We start from the raw sequence: 19332 nt of genomic DNA, 5'->3' as shown, positions 1-19332 counted from the left end.
CTTCACCAGAGCTGAATAAGAGGTATCCTCTACTACAGGTTGCACTGAAGTGAAGACAGCAGTAATACACTCGACGTAACGGAGATCAAAACAAAAATGCGATACCTATCAATGTTAAAATTTAATAAGGTACATCTTGATGAGTTAGTGAACAAATGTCCTGCAAAGACACTAAGTGATGCTGTTTAGGCCTTAACCAAGTTAGTAGTCAGGAGAGCAGAAGTCATCATTCGCCTCAAGTGCTCCCAGGTTGCAAAAAAGAGGGGGACAAAAGCAGGCACTCGCCATCATGAATGCAGCTACTCTTGCTATGGATGTGATATTGAAGTGAGCTTTGCTGTGATGTCTTCCACAATTAAGCAACGTGCCAGAGCTTAATACTTAAGCTCACGCACAAAAGAATGTCACTTGAAAAAGACGCCTGAAAGGGTGATGTCGGTTGAAACACACCCTACTGTGATCCAATACCCTGATAATCAAGAAATTCCTTGTCCAAGGTCATTTTTGCTATTGGGCAAAATAGATAACCAGGCTATTAATTTGTAAAAAAAACAACAAATGATAACACATTGCACATTACGAGCAATTTGATAAACTTCACCAGTTTAACTTATATTAAAGGCAGCACACTCTGTTCCAAGGAAGTGCATTATTAGGTAATAAGTGTTCTGTAATTAGCATATGAAAGCTGTTTTTTTTAGCACCATTAACAAGACTTGCATTCTTGTACCACACTGTGCCCTCAGGGAGACCCAAACGCTTCACAGCCAATTAAGTACTTCTTGAAAACAAAAACTGAAAATGCTGGGAAATCTCAACAGGTCTGACAGTATATGTGGAGAGCGAATAGAGACAACGTTTTGAGTCAGAATGACCATCTGTCAGAGCTCAGTAATTTTTTAAAGTTATTCACTGTTGTACCATAGGAAAATAGCAGCCAATTTGCAAACAGCAAGATCCCACAAACAGCAATACAATAGTGACAATCTTTTTTGAAGTGATGTTGCTTGAGGGGAACATCATATCAGCACGGACACCAGGGAGAACTTTGAATAATAGCATGGGATCTTTTATGTCCACCTGAGGAACGGATGGGCCTCAGTTTAACATCTGCTCTAAAAGGCAGTGCATCATCTCAATACTTGATTTATTGTCACATGTATTAACATACAGTGAAAACTATTGTTTCTTGCACACTATACAGACAAAACCATTCATAGGGAAGGAAATTAAAGAGTGCTATGTGTAGTGTTACAGTCATAGCTAGGGTGCAGAGAAAGATCAACTCAATGCAAGATAAGTCCATAAATTTTAAAAGCATAGAATGAGAATATGCTGGACACAGCTTGCAAGAAGTTGCCTCGTTCCGGCACCATCTTGGAATCTGCATCACTGCATTCGGCTGGAGTTTTATGCAGCTAAAGTTTCTAAAGCGGAACTTGAAAAACCTACGAACATATGAATTAGGAGTAGGATACTTGCCCCAGGAGCCTGCTCCACCATTCAATAAGACTATGGCTGATCTGATTGTAATCTCAACCCTATATTCCCAGCTAACCCCCTTAAACCTCTCAGCCCTTAGCTGATCAAGACTCTAGCCTTCAAAGATTCTGCTTCTACCACCTTCTGAGAAAAAGAGTTCCAAAGAAAAAAAATATCCTCAGGTGTCTTGAATGGGCCACCTCTTCTCCTTTAAAACAGTGACCCATTGTTCTAGATTCTCCCATAGTTTGAGACATCCTTTCATCATCCACCCTGTCAAGAGCCCTCAGGGTCGCATATATTACCTCTTACTCTTTTGAACTCTAGTGGACAGAAGGCTAACCTGTCCAACCTTTCCTCATAAGACAACCCGCCCATTCCAGTTATTAACCTAGCAGAACTTTTTCTGAACTGCTGCCAATGCAGCTACATCCTTCCTTAAATAAGGAACAGTACTCTAGATGTGGTCTCACCAATGGCCTGTATAACTGAAAAATAACCTCTGCACTCTTGTACTCAATTCCCCTCACAACAAATGATAACATTATATTAGCTTTCCAAATTACTTGCTGTCCTTCATACTAACCTTTTGTGATTCACGCACTAAGACAGTGAGATCCTGCCGGTACCTCTGCAAACTCTTGCCATTTAGATAATATATTACTTGTAGAAAGCTGAGACCCCAGCACTGATCCCTGTGGCACTCCACACATTACACCTTGTCAACCAGAATATGACCCATTTCCTTTCTTCCTGTTAGCTAGCCAAATTTTCTATCCATGCTAATATGTTAGCTCTGCACCATGAGCTTTTAATTTGGAGGTGAGAATGCTACCATTTAGTTAACCAAGAGAGTTCCAAGCTGGACAGCAGGGAGTTTCACTACAAAGTGCCTGAGTTAAGCCACCTAAGACCCCTTCTTTTTGAGATGTTCTGGCCTAGTTTTGTTTGTCCAAGGGTGTCAGAGGCATTTCCCAGGCAATTTTCTTCCAAATTAGGCTCTGTTTCTATTTAATTTTGTGATGCTTCCAGGTTTTGGAGGGTGAAGACTGTAATTTTTTCTGAAGCATAAAGTATCACAATTATCCAGGACAGGCTAGAAGCACCAGCTTTAGGGACCTCCATGGCATTCTTCACACTGGTTTGAAGCTGAATTCCTACTTTTTGATTTTGGCAACTTCCTCAATTTGGTTCTACTCCTATTAAGCTTCATTAATTAAATAGTTCAGACTCAGTTGCTCTTATAGAACTAAGCATTGTGATTAATTCTCTATTACAAAGTCTATGGAGCCAAGGCAAACATATAAACGCCTCTATTTCCGCCCAGCTGAGATCAATTAACACAGTGCAGACATGGTCCAACTGAAGACACTGATTGAACCTCGGATTCTCTACTATGTAAAATTTACACCACTTACTTCTAAGGGAAACTTCTTTTTGCTGACTTTAATTCTTGTAAGTGAAATTAATTTGGGTATCTTCATCCATCATTAGATGGATAGAGGTTCTCATTTTCACACTCAAGTGTGGCTTTTTCCAGAAAAGTGGCAGTATAACTCCCGATCCAATGCCAGAACACAGCAGCATGAAGACAATCAATTTTCTTTCAATTCATTCCCTGGATATGGGCCTCGCTGGTGGCAACAGCAGGACTTATTGCCCTCGTTGTCCGAGAAGCTAATGGTGCCTTGGACTTCTATTTGGACTGCTGTAGTGACTTGATGCAACTGAGTGACTTGCTGAGCCAATTCAGAGGGCAGTTAAGAATCAACTGTAGAGGCAAGATTAGATAAGAACAGCAGGTTTCCTTCCGTGAGGGACAGTGCTGAAAGAGTTGACTTTTTACAACAATCAGGTAGATTCAAGGTCATAATATTTAATTTCAAAATGCTCTTTAAACTGACCTTAAATTCACAGTAGAATTTCATCAATTAGTCCAGTCTCATAACCACAACACTATTATACCTCATAATTCACTCAGTTTCATAATGGGTAGCATCCCCATCTCTGGGTCAGAAGCCCTGGGTTGAAGACCCTTGATGTGGGTATGCCGGCGTTGGACTGGTGTAAACACAGTAAAAAGTCTGACAACACCAGGTTTTAGTCTATTATCAAATAAATCGGTTGGACTAAAACCTGGTGTTGTCAGACTTGAAGACCCTTGCCAGAACTTGTTGGCTTGGGCGAAGCATTCAGAAAATGATTTATTATTGTCACATGTATTAGCATACAGTGAAAAGTATTGTTTCTTGCACACTATACAGAAAGCATGCCATTCATAGAGAAGGAAACAAGAGAGTGACGTGTAGCGTCATCAAGGAGGAAATAGCGAGGCATCTTGAGGGGAACTGCTTGATAGAGCAGATGCAGCACGGTTTCCTTAAAGGGAAGTCGTGTCTGACAAATTTACTGGAGTTCTATGAGGATGTGTCTAGGGCGGTGGATAGAGGAGAGCCAGTGGATGTGGTCTTTCTGGATTTTCAGAAGGCGTTTGACAAGGTACCTCACAAGAGGTTATTGCAGAAGGTAAGGGGGCGTGGAGTTGGGGGTAGGGTGTTAGCATGGATAGAGGATTGGTTGTCAAATAGGAGGCAGAGAGTGGGGGTCAACGGGTGCTATTCGGATTGGCGGATGGTGACTAGTGGAGTGCCCCAGGGGTCGGTGCTGGGGCCTCAGCTATTTACCATTTATATAGATGATCTGGAGGAGGGAACCGAGTGTAGGGTGTCGAAATTTGCTGATGACACCAAAATTGGTGGAAAGGCAAATTGTGCGGAGGGTGGGGAGAGTCTACAGAAGGATCTAGATAGGCTGGGTGAATGGGCCGGGAAACGGCAAATGGAATTTAATGTCGGCAAGTGCGAGGTGGTCCACTTTGGTAGGAATAATGGTAGGAAGGATTATTACTTACGTGGAGGAAAACTGCAGCAGGCGACGGTGCAGAGGGACCTCGGGGTCCTTGTGCATGAGTCGCAAAAACCCAGCTTGCAGGTGCAGCAGGTGGTCAGGAAGGCGAATGGGATGCTGGCCTTCATCGCGAGGGGGATTGAATATAAAAGTAGGGAGGTCTTGCTGCAGCTGTATAGGGCATTGGTGAGGCCGCAGCTGGAGTACTGTGTGCAGTTTTGGGCGCCGTACTTACGCAAGGATATTTTGGCCTTGGAGGGAGTGCAGAGGAGGTTTACTAGGCTGATGCCGGAGTTGAGGGGGTTGAGCTATGAGGAGAGGCTGAATAAATTAGGCTTGTACTCGTTAGAGTTTAGAAGAATGAGGGGAGATCTCATTGAGACGTATAAGATGATGAATGGGATGGATAGGATAGAGGTGGAGAGATTCTTCCCGCTCAGAAAGGATAGTAGGATTAGGGGGCACAGCCTCAAGATAAAGGGGGGGCGGTTTAGAACGGAGTTGAGGAGGAACTTCTTCACTCAAAGGGTGGTGAATCTCTGGAATTCTCTGCCCGTTGAAGTGGTGGAGGCTACCTCGCTAAATATTTTTAAGTCGCGGGTTGATGGGTTTTTGATAAGCAAGGGGATTAAGGGTTATGGGGAGAGGGCGGGAATGTGGAGCTGAGCCAAGACAGATCAGCCATGATCTTATTGAATGGTGGGGCAGGCTCGAAGGGCTGGTTGGCCTACTCCTGCTCCTATTTCTTATGTTCTTATGTTACAGTCGTAGCTAAGATGCAGAGAAAGATCAACTTAATGCGGTCCAACAAGCTGATAATTAGTCCATGAATCCTTCTACCACTTCCTCACAATTCCCCAAAAGGAGAAAAACATGCACAGATGAAGCTACCCTAAAATGAACTCAGTCTCACAGCTTGTTGAGTGCAATACCAGTGAGGCTGCAGGCAAAGTCTGGGCATTGCTTAACGGCCCACACATTAGACTGCTCCTAGACCCTTTCCGCTTATTCTAAAAATGCTTTGAAGAAGTTAACATTCCTGCTTATGTGCTGAAAATATAGTCCAACGCCGGCAGCTCCACATCAAGCTGAAATTATTGCCAGACATTGTGTGCTTTGGAGCAAAACACCACTATTGAGGGTAAACATGCACAGAGATCTCCTCTGCTGGTTAAAGAATGTGATTCGCAACATGATGGGGTTTAAGCTGCGAATCATACTTTGCAGCAAATCTCTGACAAGAGAGACAAAGCAGTTTCACTCAGAAGAGGTCCAATTATTGCTGAAGGAAATAAATGTGTCACACTAGTAAAGTACTAACTCCACTGGAGTTTAAATAGACAAACCACTACTTTGCATCCAATCCACAGCACATTTAACTATGAACTGGCCTGGGTATGATGCTCTGTTGGAGGGTTGGTGCAAACTTGATGGGCCTCCTGCACTGTAGAGATTCCATCGATTCTAACTGTTTCTTGGTCAAAGTAAATACCGTGACTTCGTCAATGAATTCCTGATCAGGGGTCCATAGCCTCGGAGAAGATCACAAGATGGTTTAAAAGGATCCATCATAAGTAACATCCAGCACTTTTTAAAAAATTCAAGCTACAAAAAAAAAAATTCAGGTACAATTGAATTCAGCAAGCTGGTATCTCATGTCCATATTCATGCTTCTGTTCTTGCCTTTTTGCGAGCCTGTGCAATGATGGTTGCAGCTTCCAGTGAGTCCCAAGCCTCGATTTAAGAAGGAAAAAAAGAGACAGCAATCATTGGTTGCTGGATGCAGACCCCTCAGTTTGAGATTCCCACCTTCCATTCTTCCCTCCTCAGGTTCTGCTGGATATTTTTGACCACTCCCTCCCCCCCACCCTTTCCAAACATTTACTCCACGCTGCAAATTGTTGTTTCTCTCTCCCCTATTAAGGTTAAATGGGGTATTTGGCTCTCTTACTCTCACTCTAGGGGATTTTCACAGTAACATCATTGCAGTGTTAATATAAGCATGGTGGCATAGTGGTTAGCACTACTGCCTCACAGCCACATTCAATTCCCAGCTTGGGTCACTTTCGGTGCAGAGTTTGCACGTTTTCCCCATGCCTGCGTGGGTTTCCTCTGGGTGCTCTGGTTTCCTCCCATAGTCCGAAAGATGTGCTGGTTAGGTGCATTAGCCATGCTAAATTTTCCCTCAGCATACCTGATATGTGGATGGTGGCTAGAGCATGGAGACTCAGGGATTTTCACAGTAACTTCACTGCAGTGTAAACTTGCTTGTGACACTAAAAGAGTGACGTTCTGCAATATACCTTTCTACAGGAACAGCAGATTTGCCTTGTAGTGATATTACTGACATTTTGTAGTTAAATATCTATAAAGGGACTGATGCCCAGGGTGTGTTTACCTATGTATCTAACCAGGTGAGGTTCTTTTGAGGGATGCACTATGAAGCAAATTCTAACTATGTAACTGTAATCTTGTGCGCTTAAGTTTTTTATTTTGTCACGTTTTAATGTTCAAAATCCCAAAAATATTACCAGAATTTGCAGCTTCAGAATTCTCATCAGGATTTTAAAAATAGATTGCGATATGTGGGCCAAGTCTCCCTTTGGGACTTAGATTTGTGCGGCAATTAACATTAGCTGGATCATAACAACTGAATATTTGAAATATGTAACAAAGGCAAATGGGTTAGAGATTAACGAAAACAAGTAAAAAAAACTGACCTCTAATGTAACCAGAGAATTACGAGATAGGTCAAGTGTTTTAAGGCGGGTGAAGTTCTTGAGGGACTTTCCAAGATGTGTGATTTTTTCTTCATAACCTCCTGGTAGAAACAAAGAACGTACATCCGCTGAAAAACAAAACAAAAAAGGAATCTCCTTTTGTTGCATTCACAAGCGCAGTCATCATCTAATGATTCATCATAAATCAATTATAATTTTTACTTTATTGTTCCTACTTGGTACATAATTGGAACAAGACATCAATTAACTTCCAGTAATCCAAAAGCAATTCCCCCAGCCTTTAAATGTAATGCTCCTTTCAAAACAAAAATTTACCCATCTTTCCAGAAAGTGCTGATCCTTGCTCGGGAACAGTTTCCACTGGCACTCAGAGCACCCAAGTCTTAATGTTACTCCTAACAGCGAGCAGGAAGATGAGGATAACTTGCAGAAGACCTATAATTGAATCCCATCTTGTTCTCACTCAATGTTTACAGATATTAGACCACTGGCTAATTACTGGGAGCAAGGATTTTTTTCCCCTTCTTTGAGCCCAGGAGCACTGGGGACCAGAGGAACAACTCAAACAATTATCCTGGCATCATCTAACAGGCTCCACTTTGTATTCCACACTTAAGCAAATAGAGACCAGAAAGTTAGAGGTTCCACACCAGTCTGCAATTTCAGGGAAGGCAGTCATTGGATGCAATTGGATTCAATGCCTCCAGGCTTTGGAGGAAAAATAAAAATCAGTTAGGGTTCGCATTCTCAAACAGAATTCAGTATCCACTAATGAAAAATGCATATTGGTGTTGAATGAGATACAGCTGCCTCTGATGTTCCACATTGTCACACTGCTGATATAAACTACTCAGGTTCCCACATGACAAATGAGAAAGAATATGGAGATTGTTAAAGCTGTACAAAAAGGAAATTAAGCGATAGTAGTGGGTCTCTCCTCTATGTACAGTTCGCTTTTTCTATATAGCACGCAAGAAGCAATGCTTTCCACTGTATACCAATACACATGACAATAATCAAATAATAAATCAAATCTGAGAGAAAGGGCAGAACGAGGAAAAAGCAGTGTAGAAAAAGCGAAAATGATGAAGAGAACGAGCAAGGGGAAAAAAAAGAGAAAATGACTGGAGCATAATCTTACGTTTCAGAATCTGTCCTCTAATTTGTGCAAACTAATTTCTCCTGTAATGGATGATGCATGCTGCATTTAAGGTGTTCAAAATGCAACATACACTTCCTACCTCTCCAGCTCGTGAAGCCCAAGTCACATATTTTCTATCTGTTTTCTTAAATCTGTAGCACTCTTGACCTGCAGGCTTCAAAGCTCAAACATTTCCAATGTCGTTTCCCAACCAGCGAATCAATTCCAAATCACCTGGCCCACAAAATACAAGGAAGATGAACCTAGCTAAGTGCAAATTAGCAATTGTCAGAGAAGGGGAGATCAAGAGCAAGGGGACAAATGTCATGACTCTCAGTCCACATACTTTGTCAGTACATGCACTGAGAGGCCAACAGAAAGAGTGAGACCAAACAGGCAAAAATAGCTGGGAGGTAATGGGTTGAACGATCAGGGAACGAGACATGTAGGCAAAATAATAGTTGTTGGAAGAAATCTGGTCAAATATATTTCCCAAGAAGTTAAGATTCACTTACCCATTCTTTACTTGACCCATTTCTTCATGCTCTTACACCTTTTGTATCAGCTCAATAGAAAAGTCAACTTCAGTGGCAAGTAAGTACTTTCAATGAACTGAAACTTGACCACGTGTGGTCAGAATGATCACCCCCCCTGCGCAAACCCCCCCTTAATGTTCCCTGTAAGATGCCCAGCTGCACAGGAACAGAGGAATGTCTCACACAGGTCACAAGATAAGATCTTGTTTGTGTGCAGCCACACAACAAAATTTAAAGTGACTGGCATGGAAATGAACAGGTGAACACAACAGAAAAAGAAGAGAGGGACACTGGTCACCCACCAATTGAACAACTAATCCCCTTTACCTAACAGGTTGCAATAGACACAGAGTGGGCTACCATCACCAACAACAACTGGCATTTATGTAGCACTTTTAATGTACTAAAACATTCTGAGGTGCATCATGGGAACATTGTTAAAGTGTGATCATAAGCCACGTAAAGGAGACATTAGGATAGGTGACCAAAAGGTTTGACAATGAAGTAGGTTTGAAGAACTGTCTTAAAAGAAGAGATAGGTAGAAAGGCAGTGAGATTTAAGGAGGGAATTCCAGAGCTTAGTCTGTAGATTGCTATGTCATTAGTAGCTACGTTCCAGCTATGAAAATCAGGATGTAAATGAGGCCAGAATTCTTAGAGGGTTGAAGGTTGGATGATGTACTGGTGTACATCTGTGTTCTCAATAAGTGAAAAGCATCTTGTGAAAACAACATAAGCCTGGAAGAGAAACTGCTAACTTGCTTTTAGCAAGCAACGGAAGCAAGAATGAATGGAAACACTGAGTAATTTTACAGATTATTATAAACCAATAACTGCTCAAAATGTTTTTGCAGTTCTTAATGGTAATTTTGGACCATTTAACCATGATTAAAAGTTTATTCACAACCAAAAACCCACACATCACAGCACCAAATTATTTCAGATCCTTCTAGGTTTCTGTCATCCCAATCCACTGGCCTGTGTGTTGATGACTCACGTGTTTTGTAATTTCAATCATGAGTTGCCTTTCAGTTCTTGGAACCTGTGCCACCCTTGTCCTACCACTCACTTCTTTCAATCCTCATTATTTGAATATTTATAAAGATACTAAATTCCTATCTTCCAGTAATCTTTACTTTGTTTAATGCCAGTTATGCAGTTCACTGAAGTGAATACAAACTGCAAAAAGCGAAGAGAGATGCAAAAAATTGCTGGAAGGAAGCATCACAGCTGTAGCTAAGTTGCAATTGTAAAGTAATTCAGTACCGCAGAAGAAGAGCGGTTAGACAAAGTAAGGACATAGAAGATCTAAACTGGCTTTGAAACTGATAGGCAAAGTGGTAACGAGCCATGAATGACATAGTATCTGCAACAAGATATCCCAAGTATAATCAATGACTTTGTTATGAATGAGGTGAAAGACAAATTGGACTTGAAATAAATAAATCTCCAGGCAATGATGGTATTTATTCCAGAGTGCTGAGAGATTCTACAAACTTCTGCAGCACTGACGTTTAGTAGGAGGGAGTCAGTTGACATCAGTGTGGCATTAGAAGGTTGGCAACATGCCAGTCATTTGGTAGTACAGAACTTTAATATTACTGAAGACAGAGACATGCTGCTGAAGCGTTTCATCTTGTAATCATCAGGACAAAACACAAGCATGCCAAATTTCAAACAATCATGACAATTTATGCTACAGGAGAAAAGGATGCCGATTAGTTGACAAAGCAACTCTGACCATCTGAGGCGTTGCCTCATGTGCAAAATCAAATATCTACTGTTAGATATGAGTCTGTGATTGGGCAACCCTTACTGAAAAAAAATCTGAGTACACTAATAGCTACCTGGCAGGGGTGAAACCATCATCAGGCAGGGGACAAGGCTAGTCCATTGCACTTGGGGTGTGCTGACGACTGTAATCATGGTTTGCCTCAGCTAGGTTAGTGTAAAGGATCAGGATAGCCAATGAGGTTACACCAAAGCTTCGCCTGATAGCTTATGAAAAATTGTATCCTCGGCCTTTTGTCTAAAATGAAGTGTTGGATCAAGCCAGGGAGAGGGTGCAATGCCTCATACTATCTACTTGGGTCTTGTTTGATTGCATCCCATCTTGGGCTCAATGTCTCATCTCATCAGCTTGGATCTGGTTTGTCCCTCATGTGGGGATCATGATTGGGCTTAATTTGAATTGGGTTTTTTCAAATTAAAGCACCAAAAAAAAGCTAAACTAATGAGTTTATAATTAATTTAATAATCAATTTAAGATGACCAGTTGAGCTCATAACATGGCTCATTTATGCTTGCTAGAACAGACATTCAATTGCAAAGACTAGTTCTCTGCAAATAAAAAAGGAAGGAATAGATTCAATCCATGCATTTTTTAAAATAACTGATCTTTGGAAGTCTAGAGCACTCGCTGCTTTCTCCGTGACGTCTGCTTGAACAATAATTGAGCTTCTTACCACTGGGTTTTATACCAGTAGTTAAGCTCTCTTCTTCTAACACTCTCTTGCCTCTCTGACCACTCTTTCAACATGGCCTGGTATGTTCCTTTATTCATCCAAATTGGAAGTTTGACATTCTCATTACAGCATGGGTAAAGATCATGGTGGTTTAAAGTTTACAAACAAAAAGGAGCAATCTGAAAGTATTCTTTTTCAGACATTCACATATTCTTAACTCTTTTGCCCTGGGGCTTTTCAGCTTGATTCCCTCCTACATTCCTAAACACATTTGTTTTTCCAAATCAGCTTTTCATTTTCACCTGCATTAAAAAGTTAGTTACACTCCAGGCTTAATCCCAATGCTTTAATTATCCATTTAACGCTGGAAGAGCTTTTGTTAACAGATCTCGGTGTCTGTTAGACTGAAGCCTGTAAACTTGTACATGCCATGTACAGCTTAGTTTCAACATCTATTCGCAATGTAAAACTTTGGAATCCTGTTCAACCCAGGAGTGAGCTTCAAATTCCACATCCTGTCCATCAGCAACTCCTGCTTTCATAACAATGCTCGTCCTGCTCTGGTGGTGAAGACAGTGCATTTGTGACTTTTACATGCAAATTTTCCAGTTTCTTCCTGCTACTCTCTATCTCCCACTGCACCCTGGGCGTATTCTCTTCCAGCTTCTTCCATGGGAAAAAGATACAAAAGTCTGAGATCACACACCAACTAACTCAAGAACAGCTTGAATATTAAGTTGATCTTGCCCTATACCCTAGATATTACTGTAATACTATATTCTGCACCTTCTCCTTTCCTTCTCTATGTATGGTATGCTTTGTCTGTATAGTGCACAAGAAACAATACTTTTCACTGTATACTAATACATGTGACAATAATAAGTCAAATTATCATTAACTCTATTCTATCCATACCTAGGGTTCCCATGTATGACCCCCCATCCTACTTCCACAGCTTCTGTCCACCCAGTCTGCACAACTGCACCCACAATCTCCACCCATTCAGCACCCATGCCAACCTTCACTCATATTTCATCCACACTCTTTTATCCTCCAGCTCTGGGCTCCCGTGCATCCCAAGTCTGCCTTTGCTTCAACAGTGATTGCAGAGACATGACTCCCTCAGTGTACAACTCTACAACTTTTCCCCACTTTCAAGAAAAATTCTCAGTCAATATTTTAACTGTCTTGTCTACAGCTCAGTGCTCATATCTTTTCCTGTTGTCTGCTTTCCTTCTGAAATGCCCCAAAAGAACACTTTTCCTGCTATAGGTGGTGGCAGAATGGGTATTTTTTTCCTGCTGGAAGAAGCGGAAGAGAGTTTGTTCGCAGTGCGTCTCCCCTTCCCCAACCCCACACCACTGGGGCCATCTGTTACCTGTTCCAGATTGTTCTTTGTCACACTGCTTACCTTTGTTCTGCCATTAATATATTCTGATCTCTTAAGATGTCATTACCAGCACCTTTCTTGGCCATGATCACCACCACTTACATTCCCTTTGGGTCTTTTTGTCCATGACATCTTTGTCAATGGCCCTATATCCAGCCCCTAATGCTCTACCCCATCCCCCACAGCAGTATTAATTTAATCCTATTTCCAGTTCTCTTTAGCTCTGACAATGAGTCTTCCAGACTTGAAACATTAAATCTGTTCTCTCCACAGATGCTGTCAGACTTGCTGTGAGTTGTCAATCATTTTCTGTTTTTATTTCAGATTCCAGCATTCGCAGTAACTTGCTTTATCATATATAGGGCTTAGAATGCCAAACTGCAACTTACGTCACAGAACATCTCTCATGCCTTAATCATTTCCTTTAACCATTTTCTTTACATAAAGAAACTTATAAGAGGAGTTGTTAAAGGATTGGACATTGATATTTCCTCCAGAATTATTTCACAGAATTAAGAGATTTTACGAGAGTAAAATTGTCCATTCTACCATGTGTTGACATTGCGAATAAAAGCTATTCCAGCATTTTGTTAATTTAACTGGCTTCTGAACTAAATATTGAAATAATTTCTAAAAGCAAATATTGTCCATTATTTATGATGAAAAAAGGTTTGAATTTATATGGTACTTTTGCAACCTTAATGTCCCACAATGTTTTACAGCCAATTAAGCATTGTGAAGTGTGGTGATTGTTACATAGGAAAACGCAGCAACCAAGTTTACCCACAGCAATGTAATAATGACCAGAAGTCTGGTCTTAATGATTATGTTTGTTGAAGGATAAATGTTGGGCAGGGTTAGGATAACATTCCTATATTTCTAGTGTTGCCTTAGGGTCTATTTGTCCAATTGTAAGGACCTCGATTTAACACCTTATCTGATATTAGGGCACCTCTGACAATTCCTTGGAGCCAACCTGGATTTTGTAATCAGGTTTCTGCAGCCGGACCTGAACTCAAACTTATAACTCCGAGGCAAAAGTGCAAGCACTGAGCTAAGACTGGCACTTCAGGTTTGATCGCCCACAACTAATTACCTGCACTGGCTCCCAATATCACTGTGGAATGGCATTCTAATAGCTGGCTGCCACAATTTTTAAACCAGATTTACCCTAACTATCTGACAACCTCTGAAAGAGATCAGAAATCACACCATGTTGCACAATAAAACATGACTCTTGTGTAATATCCAGCAATAACACATGGGACATACATAGGTGTATCTATTAGCAGTACATCAGACAAAATTAGCCACTGCTCATTAACCATACATAAATAAAAAATCTGCATCTATATAGCATCTTTAACAACTTTGTGAAATCTCAAAGCGCTTTGCAGCGCAAATACTTTTTAAAGTGTAGGCATTGTTAATGTGTGATGCCTCACTTCCTATTCGCAAGTTGCAGTTCTGCTGCTGCAATGAGGATACAATATCCCTATAAGAGCTGACACTGAATCATGATGCTGGTACTATTACAAGAACAACTTGCGTTTATACGAAAACTTTCACATTATAAAACATTCCCAGGCACTTTACAACACTGTTGAACAAAATTTTACACCAATCCACACAAGGACACACTTGAATAGATGACCAAAAGCTTTGACAAAGAGGTAGATTTTAAGGGGCATCTTAAAGAGGATAGGTAATTTTAAGAACCTTGCAAACCTACAGGGGATAGGACTTGTTTGAAGTTAAAATTTATTTTACTAGTGTCACAAGTAGGCTTACATTAACACTGCCATGAAATTACTGTGAAAAAACCCCCACTCCTGCACGTGTTCGGGTACACTGGGGGAGAATTTAGCATGGCCAATGCACCTAACCAGCACGTCTGTCGGACTGTGGAAGGATACCGGAACGTCCGGAAGAAACCCACGGAGACACGGAGAACGTGCAGACTCCATACAGTGACCCAGCCAGGAATCGAAGCCGTGTACCTGGCGCTGTGAGGCAGCCATGCTAAGCACTGTAAGGTGCTCTGTCGGAAACACTGATACAATGAACCAAATGGCTTCCTTCTGCACTGTAGGTAATCTATGATTCTATAACAGTGTGTTAATCACATCTGCTCTCACTGTCTGTCATCCGTGATTGCATTTGCAGAAACTGTCAGATTGTATGCACAGTTAGTTGACCATTTAGCCAACATGCAAGCCCACGTGCATACATCTCCTGCAACATTTGCACCTCTTCATCAACCTACACCATGGGTGTATTACTCATTCCTGTGGAACTGACAGCAGACACATTGCCATCCATGCACACCTCCAGGCGTGCAGAACCACAGCTTTAGATGATCTCATATACAGACCAAAAATTCCAAACTGGTGCAGATTTCACATGTTTGGACTCTCCCTGCTGCAGTCCAACCTAGTTGTGCACTAGTGTCAGCTCTGGCTCAATTAATAGCACTCTCATCTGAGTCATGAAGGTTCAGATTCAAGTTCCATAGAAACATTGAATCCATAAAGTACAAAAAGAATTCACTCGGCTCATCAGGTTTGCACCGACTCTCTGACAGAATATGTTACCTAGGCCCTCTCCACTGCCCTATCTCCATAACCCCACAGTTACTATAGCTAATCTCCCTAACCTGCACATTTTAGAAATCTAAGGGACAGTCTAGCATGGCCAATCCACATAATCTACATATCTCCAGAACAAATGAATAAAAATCAAGGCTATTCCAGTGCAGTATTAAGTGAGCACTCTATTGTTAGAGATTACATCTTTTAGTTGAAACATTAAATCAGGGACCCATCTGTTCTCAAGTGGATTTAAGGATCTCACCATGCTATTCCATAGGGGAGCTGAGAGTTCATAGAATACCTACAGTGCACAAAGAGGCTACTAGGTGCTGACAACAACCCTACCCAGGCTCTATCCCTGTAACTCCAAGTATTTACCCTGTTAGTCTCCCTGACACTAAGGGGAAATTAAATATGGCCAATCAACCTATTCTCCACATCTTTGGAGTGTGGGAGGAAACCAGAGCACCCAAAAGAAACCCAAGCAGATACAGGGAGAATGTGCAAGTTCCTCAGTCACCCAAGGCCGGAATTGAACTCTGGCACTGTGGTAAACACTGTGCCGTCCAGTTATCCCAAGAGTCCTGACTAATATTTATCCTTCAATCAACATCACACAAATGGATTATTGGGGTGCAATCACATTGCAGTTTGTAGGAGCTGGCTGTGCACAAATTGGCTGTTTGCATTGCAACACTTTTAAGTTTATTTATTAGTATCACAAATAGGCTTACATTAACGCTGCAATGAAGTTACTGTGAAAATCCTGCAGTCACCACATTCCGGTGCCTGTTCAGATACACTGAGGGAGAATTTATCGTGGTCAATGCACCTAACCAGCACATCTTTTGGACTGTGGGAGGGACCCAGAGGAGACCCACACAGACACATGGAGAACATGCAGACTTTTGATTTGATTTATTGTTGTGCATGTATTAACATATAGTGAAAAGTATTGTTTCTTGCATGCTATACAAAGCATACTGTTCATAAAGAAGGAAACGAGAGAATGCAAAATGTAGTGTTACAGTCGTACCTTGGGTGTAGAGAAAGATCAACTTAATGGAAGCTAAATCCATTTAAAAGTCTGACAGCAGCAGAGAAAAAGCTGCTCTCGAGTCCGTTGGTACATGACCTCAGACTTTTGTTTCTTTTTCCCCGAATCTGCATTGACTGTGATCCAAGCTGGGAATCAAACCTGGGTCCCTGGTGCTGAGGCAGCAGTGCTAACCACTGTGCCACTGACTACCCTTCAAAAGTGTTTCATTGCTCATGAAGCCTTTGAGATATTGGGTGGTCTTGAAAGATACAACATAAACGAAAATATCTTCAGAGCTTGGAGTGGTAGAGTTGGAGCATGGTGGCACAGTGGTTAGCACTGCCGCCTCACACCCACCACCAGAGACCCAGGTTTGACTCCCAGCTTGAGTCACTGTCCATCCAGAGTTTGCACATTCTCCCTGTGGGTTTCTTCCAGGTGCTCCAGTTTCCTCCCATGGTTCAAAGACGTGCTGGTTAGGTCCACTGATCATGGTAAATTCTCCCTCAGTGTATCCGAACAGGCGCTGGAGTGTGGCGGCTAGGGGATTTTCAGTAATTTCATTGCAGTGTTAATGTAAGCCTATTTGTGAGACTATGTTGGATGGAGGATGTTATATCTGGTAACCATTGACAATACACACTCTAATAGGACAGGTGTGCTGGGCCAGGGCCTGGCAGTGGCTCCCAGCTAACACACAGCGGTTGAACAGGGGGGGGGGGGGGGGGGAGGAGGAGTTGGGAGAGGCCTGGACTCGAACCCGGGGCTGTGACTATCTCCGCTCCCGGCTCTGGGCGCTGACGCTCCGCCGCCCTTACCCAGCCGCTGCTCCTTCAGCTCCACTCTCCGCCGGATCCACTCCTCTGTCACCATCAGCGCCATCCTTTCAAACCCCGGCTCAGTGCGCACGCGCACTGCCCTCCTGTCACTCAGAGCTCGGGGGCGGGGCAGGGCCGGGCCGGGCAACTCCGCCCACTGGAGAGAGAGAGAGAAGAGAGCGGGAACACAGTATTAGTGTAACCGGATAGAGCGGAAAGTCATACATATGAATGGATAATATCTCCAGAGTGGAAACACAGAGCATTACTGTAGCTGGATAGAGAGGGAACAGAGAGCATTACTGTATCGATATAGAGAGAAATTACAGAGAGCATTACTGTAGCTGGATAGAGAGAGGGAACACAGACCATTACTGTAGCTGGATAGAGGGAACACACAGAGCATCACTGTAACTGGATAGAAAGAGGGAACACACACAGAGCATTACTGTAGCTGGATACAGAGAGGGAGCACAGAATGAATTGTTTTAGCTGGATAAGAGGAATACAGAAAATTATTGTAACTGGTTAGAGACAGAAGACAGGACAGAGTTACTGTAGGTGGATAGAGAGAGCAAACACAGTAACTTGATAGAGAGGGAGGACACGGGGAGGGTGTTACTGTATGACAGAATACAGAACAGAATCCCTGGAGTGCAGAAGGAGGCCATTTGGCCCATCAAGCCTGCACCAACTCTCCAAAAGAGCATCTTTACACTGAGCCACCCCTCCAACCTGCCTCAGTAACTCTGCACAATTACTATGGCTAATCCTCCTAACTTCCAAATCTTGGGACAGCAAGGAGCAATTTACCATGGTCAATCCACCTAACCAGCACATCTTTGGACTGTGGGGGGAAACTGGAGCACCCGGAATAAACCCATGCAGACACAGGGAGAACATACAAATTCCACAGAGACAGTGACCCAAGCTGAGAATCGAACCCAAGTCCCTGGCACTGTGAGGCAGCAGTACTAACCACTGGGCCAGTGTGCTGCCCTAGCTAGATAAAGAAAGGGAACACATAATTACTTTAGCTGGATAGAGAGGAGACACAGAGTATCACTGTAAATGGATAGAGAGGGGACACAGAGTATTTCTGTAGCTGGGTAGAGAGAGGGACACTCTTACCTGGTGAAGGGGCAGCGTTCCGAAAGCTAGTGGCTTTTGCTACCAAATAAACCTGTTGGACTTTAACCTGGTGTTGTGAGACTTCTTACTGTGTTTACTCCAGTCCAACGCCAGCATCTCCACATCAGAGAGAGGGAACACAGAGTGAGAATTACTGTTAGTGGATAGAGTGCCACCATGCTATCTTATTTTTCCAACAAAAGTTATCGTTGCAGCAACTGCAGTGATGGTCTTAAGGAATCACTTATTGTGAAATCATATTCTCCAGTCAACAAAACTCCTGCCATTAAAACTCATTGACATTTATACGATGCCCCAAACTTGGGGGTTAATGAGAAGCCAAAGAACAGATGCAAATTAATTTTAAAATAGGCATTGCTCTTTGCAATTTATGGGCGCACCCCGTGTTGAATTCGCGTGTACCAGAATTGATTCGTTTGCTTTGCTTTCCTTGTCGGTTTGACCCGACAGAAAGTCGATTGTGAGCTACAGAAAGAAGATGCGGCGCTTCCTATCTTGTCTCGCAGGCACCCAGGTACTTACGCAGCTCTCAGTGTCGCTCAGGAACCCCAAGACGCAACATTCGTCCCTATGTGGGGGCGGAAGCTGAGCTGGTTGTCTTGTCATCAGTTTGTTCATGGACGGTTGGGACGAGGCGCTTAAAAAGCCGGCAAGGAGCGGGAAACACTGCAGAAACTGTAGACCTTACAGAGAGTTAATATAAGCAGTATCCGTAGACCGGTATCAATAAACCGCTGAGAGAGGGCTCAGTAAAACAAAGCTTTGGGGATTTCGCAGGGTCTTTAATAATGTATGGACAGATTATTCAAATTTACCGAATCCATTTGCTTAGATTTGATTCATTATTGTCACATGTATTAGGATACAGTGAGAAGTATTAATTCTTGGCGCTGTGCAGACCGTTCATAGAGTACATAGGGGGAAAGGAAAGGAGAGGGTGCAGAGGTGTTACAGTCATTAGCTAAGTTTAAAGTTTATTGATTATTGTCACAAGTAGGCTTACACTAACACTGCAATGATGTTACTCTGAAAATCCCCTAGTCGTCACACCCGGGCGCCTGTTCTTACGG

The 19332-nt window shown here is 42.4% G+C and overlaps 1 protein-coding gene across 1 annotated transcript in view; it reads right to left on the bottom strand.

Moving 5' to 3' along the window:
• cep72 (centrosomal protein 72) overlaps positions 1-17174 on the bottom strand; it is a 144845-nt gene extending 127671 nt beyond the window's left edge. Inside the window, exons 1-2 of the mRNA XM_080203009.1 lie at positions 17111-17174; positions 7110-7237 (exon numbers count right to left, since the gene is read on the bottom strand). Of these exons, the coding sequence (XP_080059135.1) occupies positions 7110-7237; positions 17111-17174 (192 nt within the window). The remainder of the gene's footprint in view (positions 1-7109; positions 7238-17110) is intronic.
• Between the last annotated feature and the right edge of the window lie 2158 nt (positions 17175-19332).

This window comes from Carcharhinus amblyrhynchos, chromosome 2, assembly GCF_965287045.1.
Source record: "Carcharhinus amblyrhynchos chromosome 2, sCarAmb.v2.hapA, whole genome shotgun sequence".
Lineage (NCBI taxonomy): Eukaryota > Metazoa > Chordata > Chondrichthyes > Carcharhiniformes > Carcharhinidae > Carcharhinus > Carcharhinus amblyrhynchos.
This window is presented reverse-complemented; position numbering and strand designations above follow the sequence as displayed.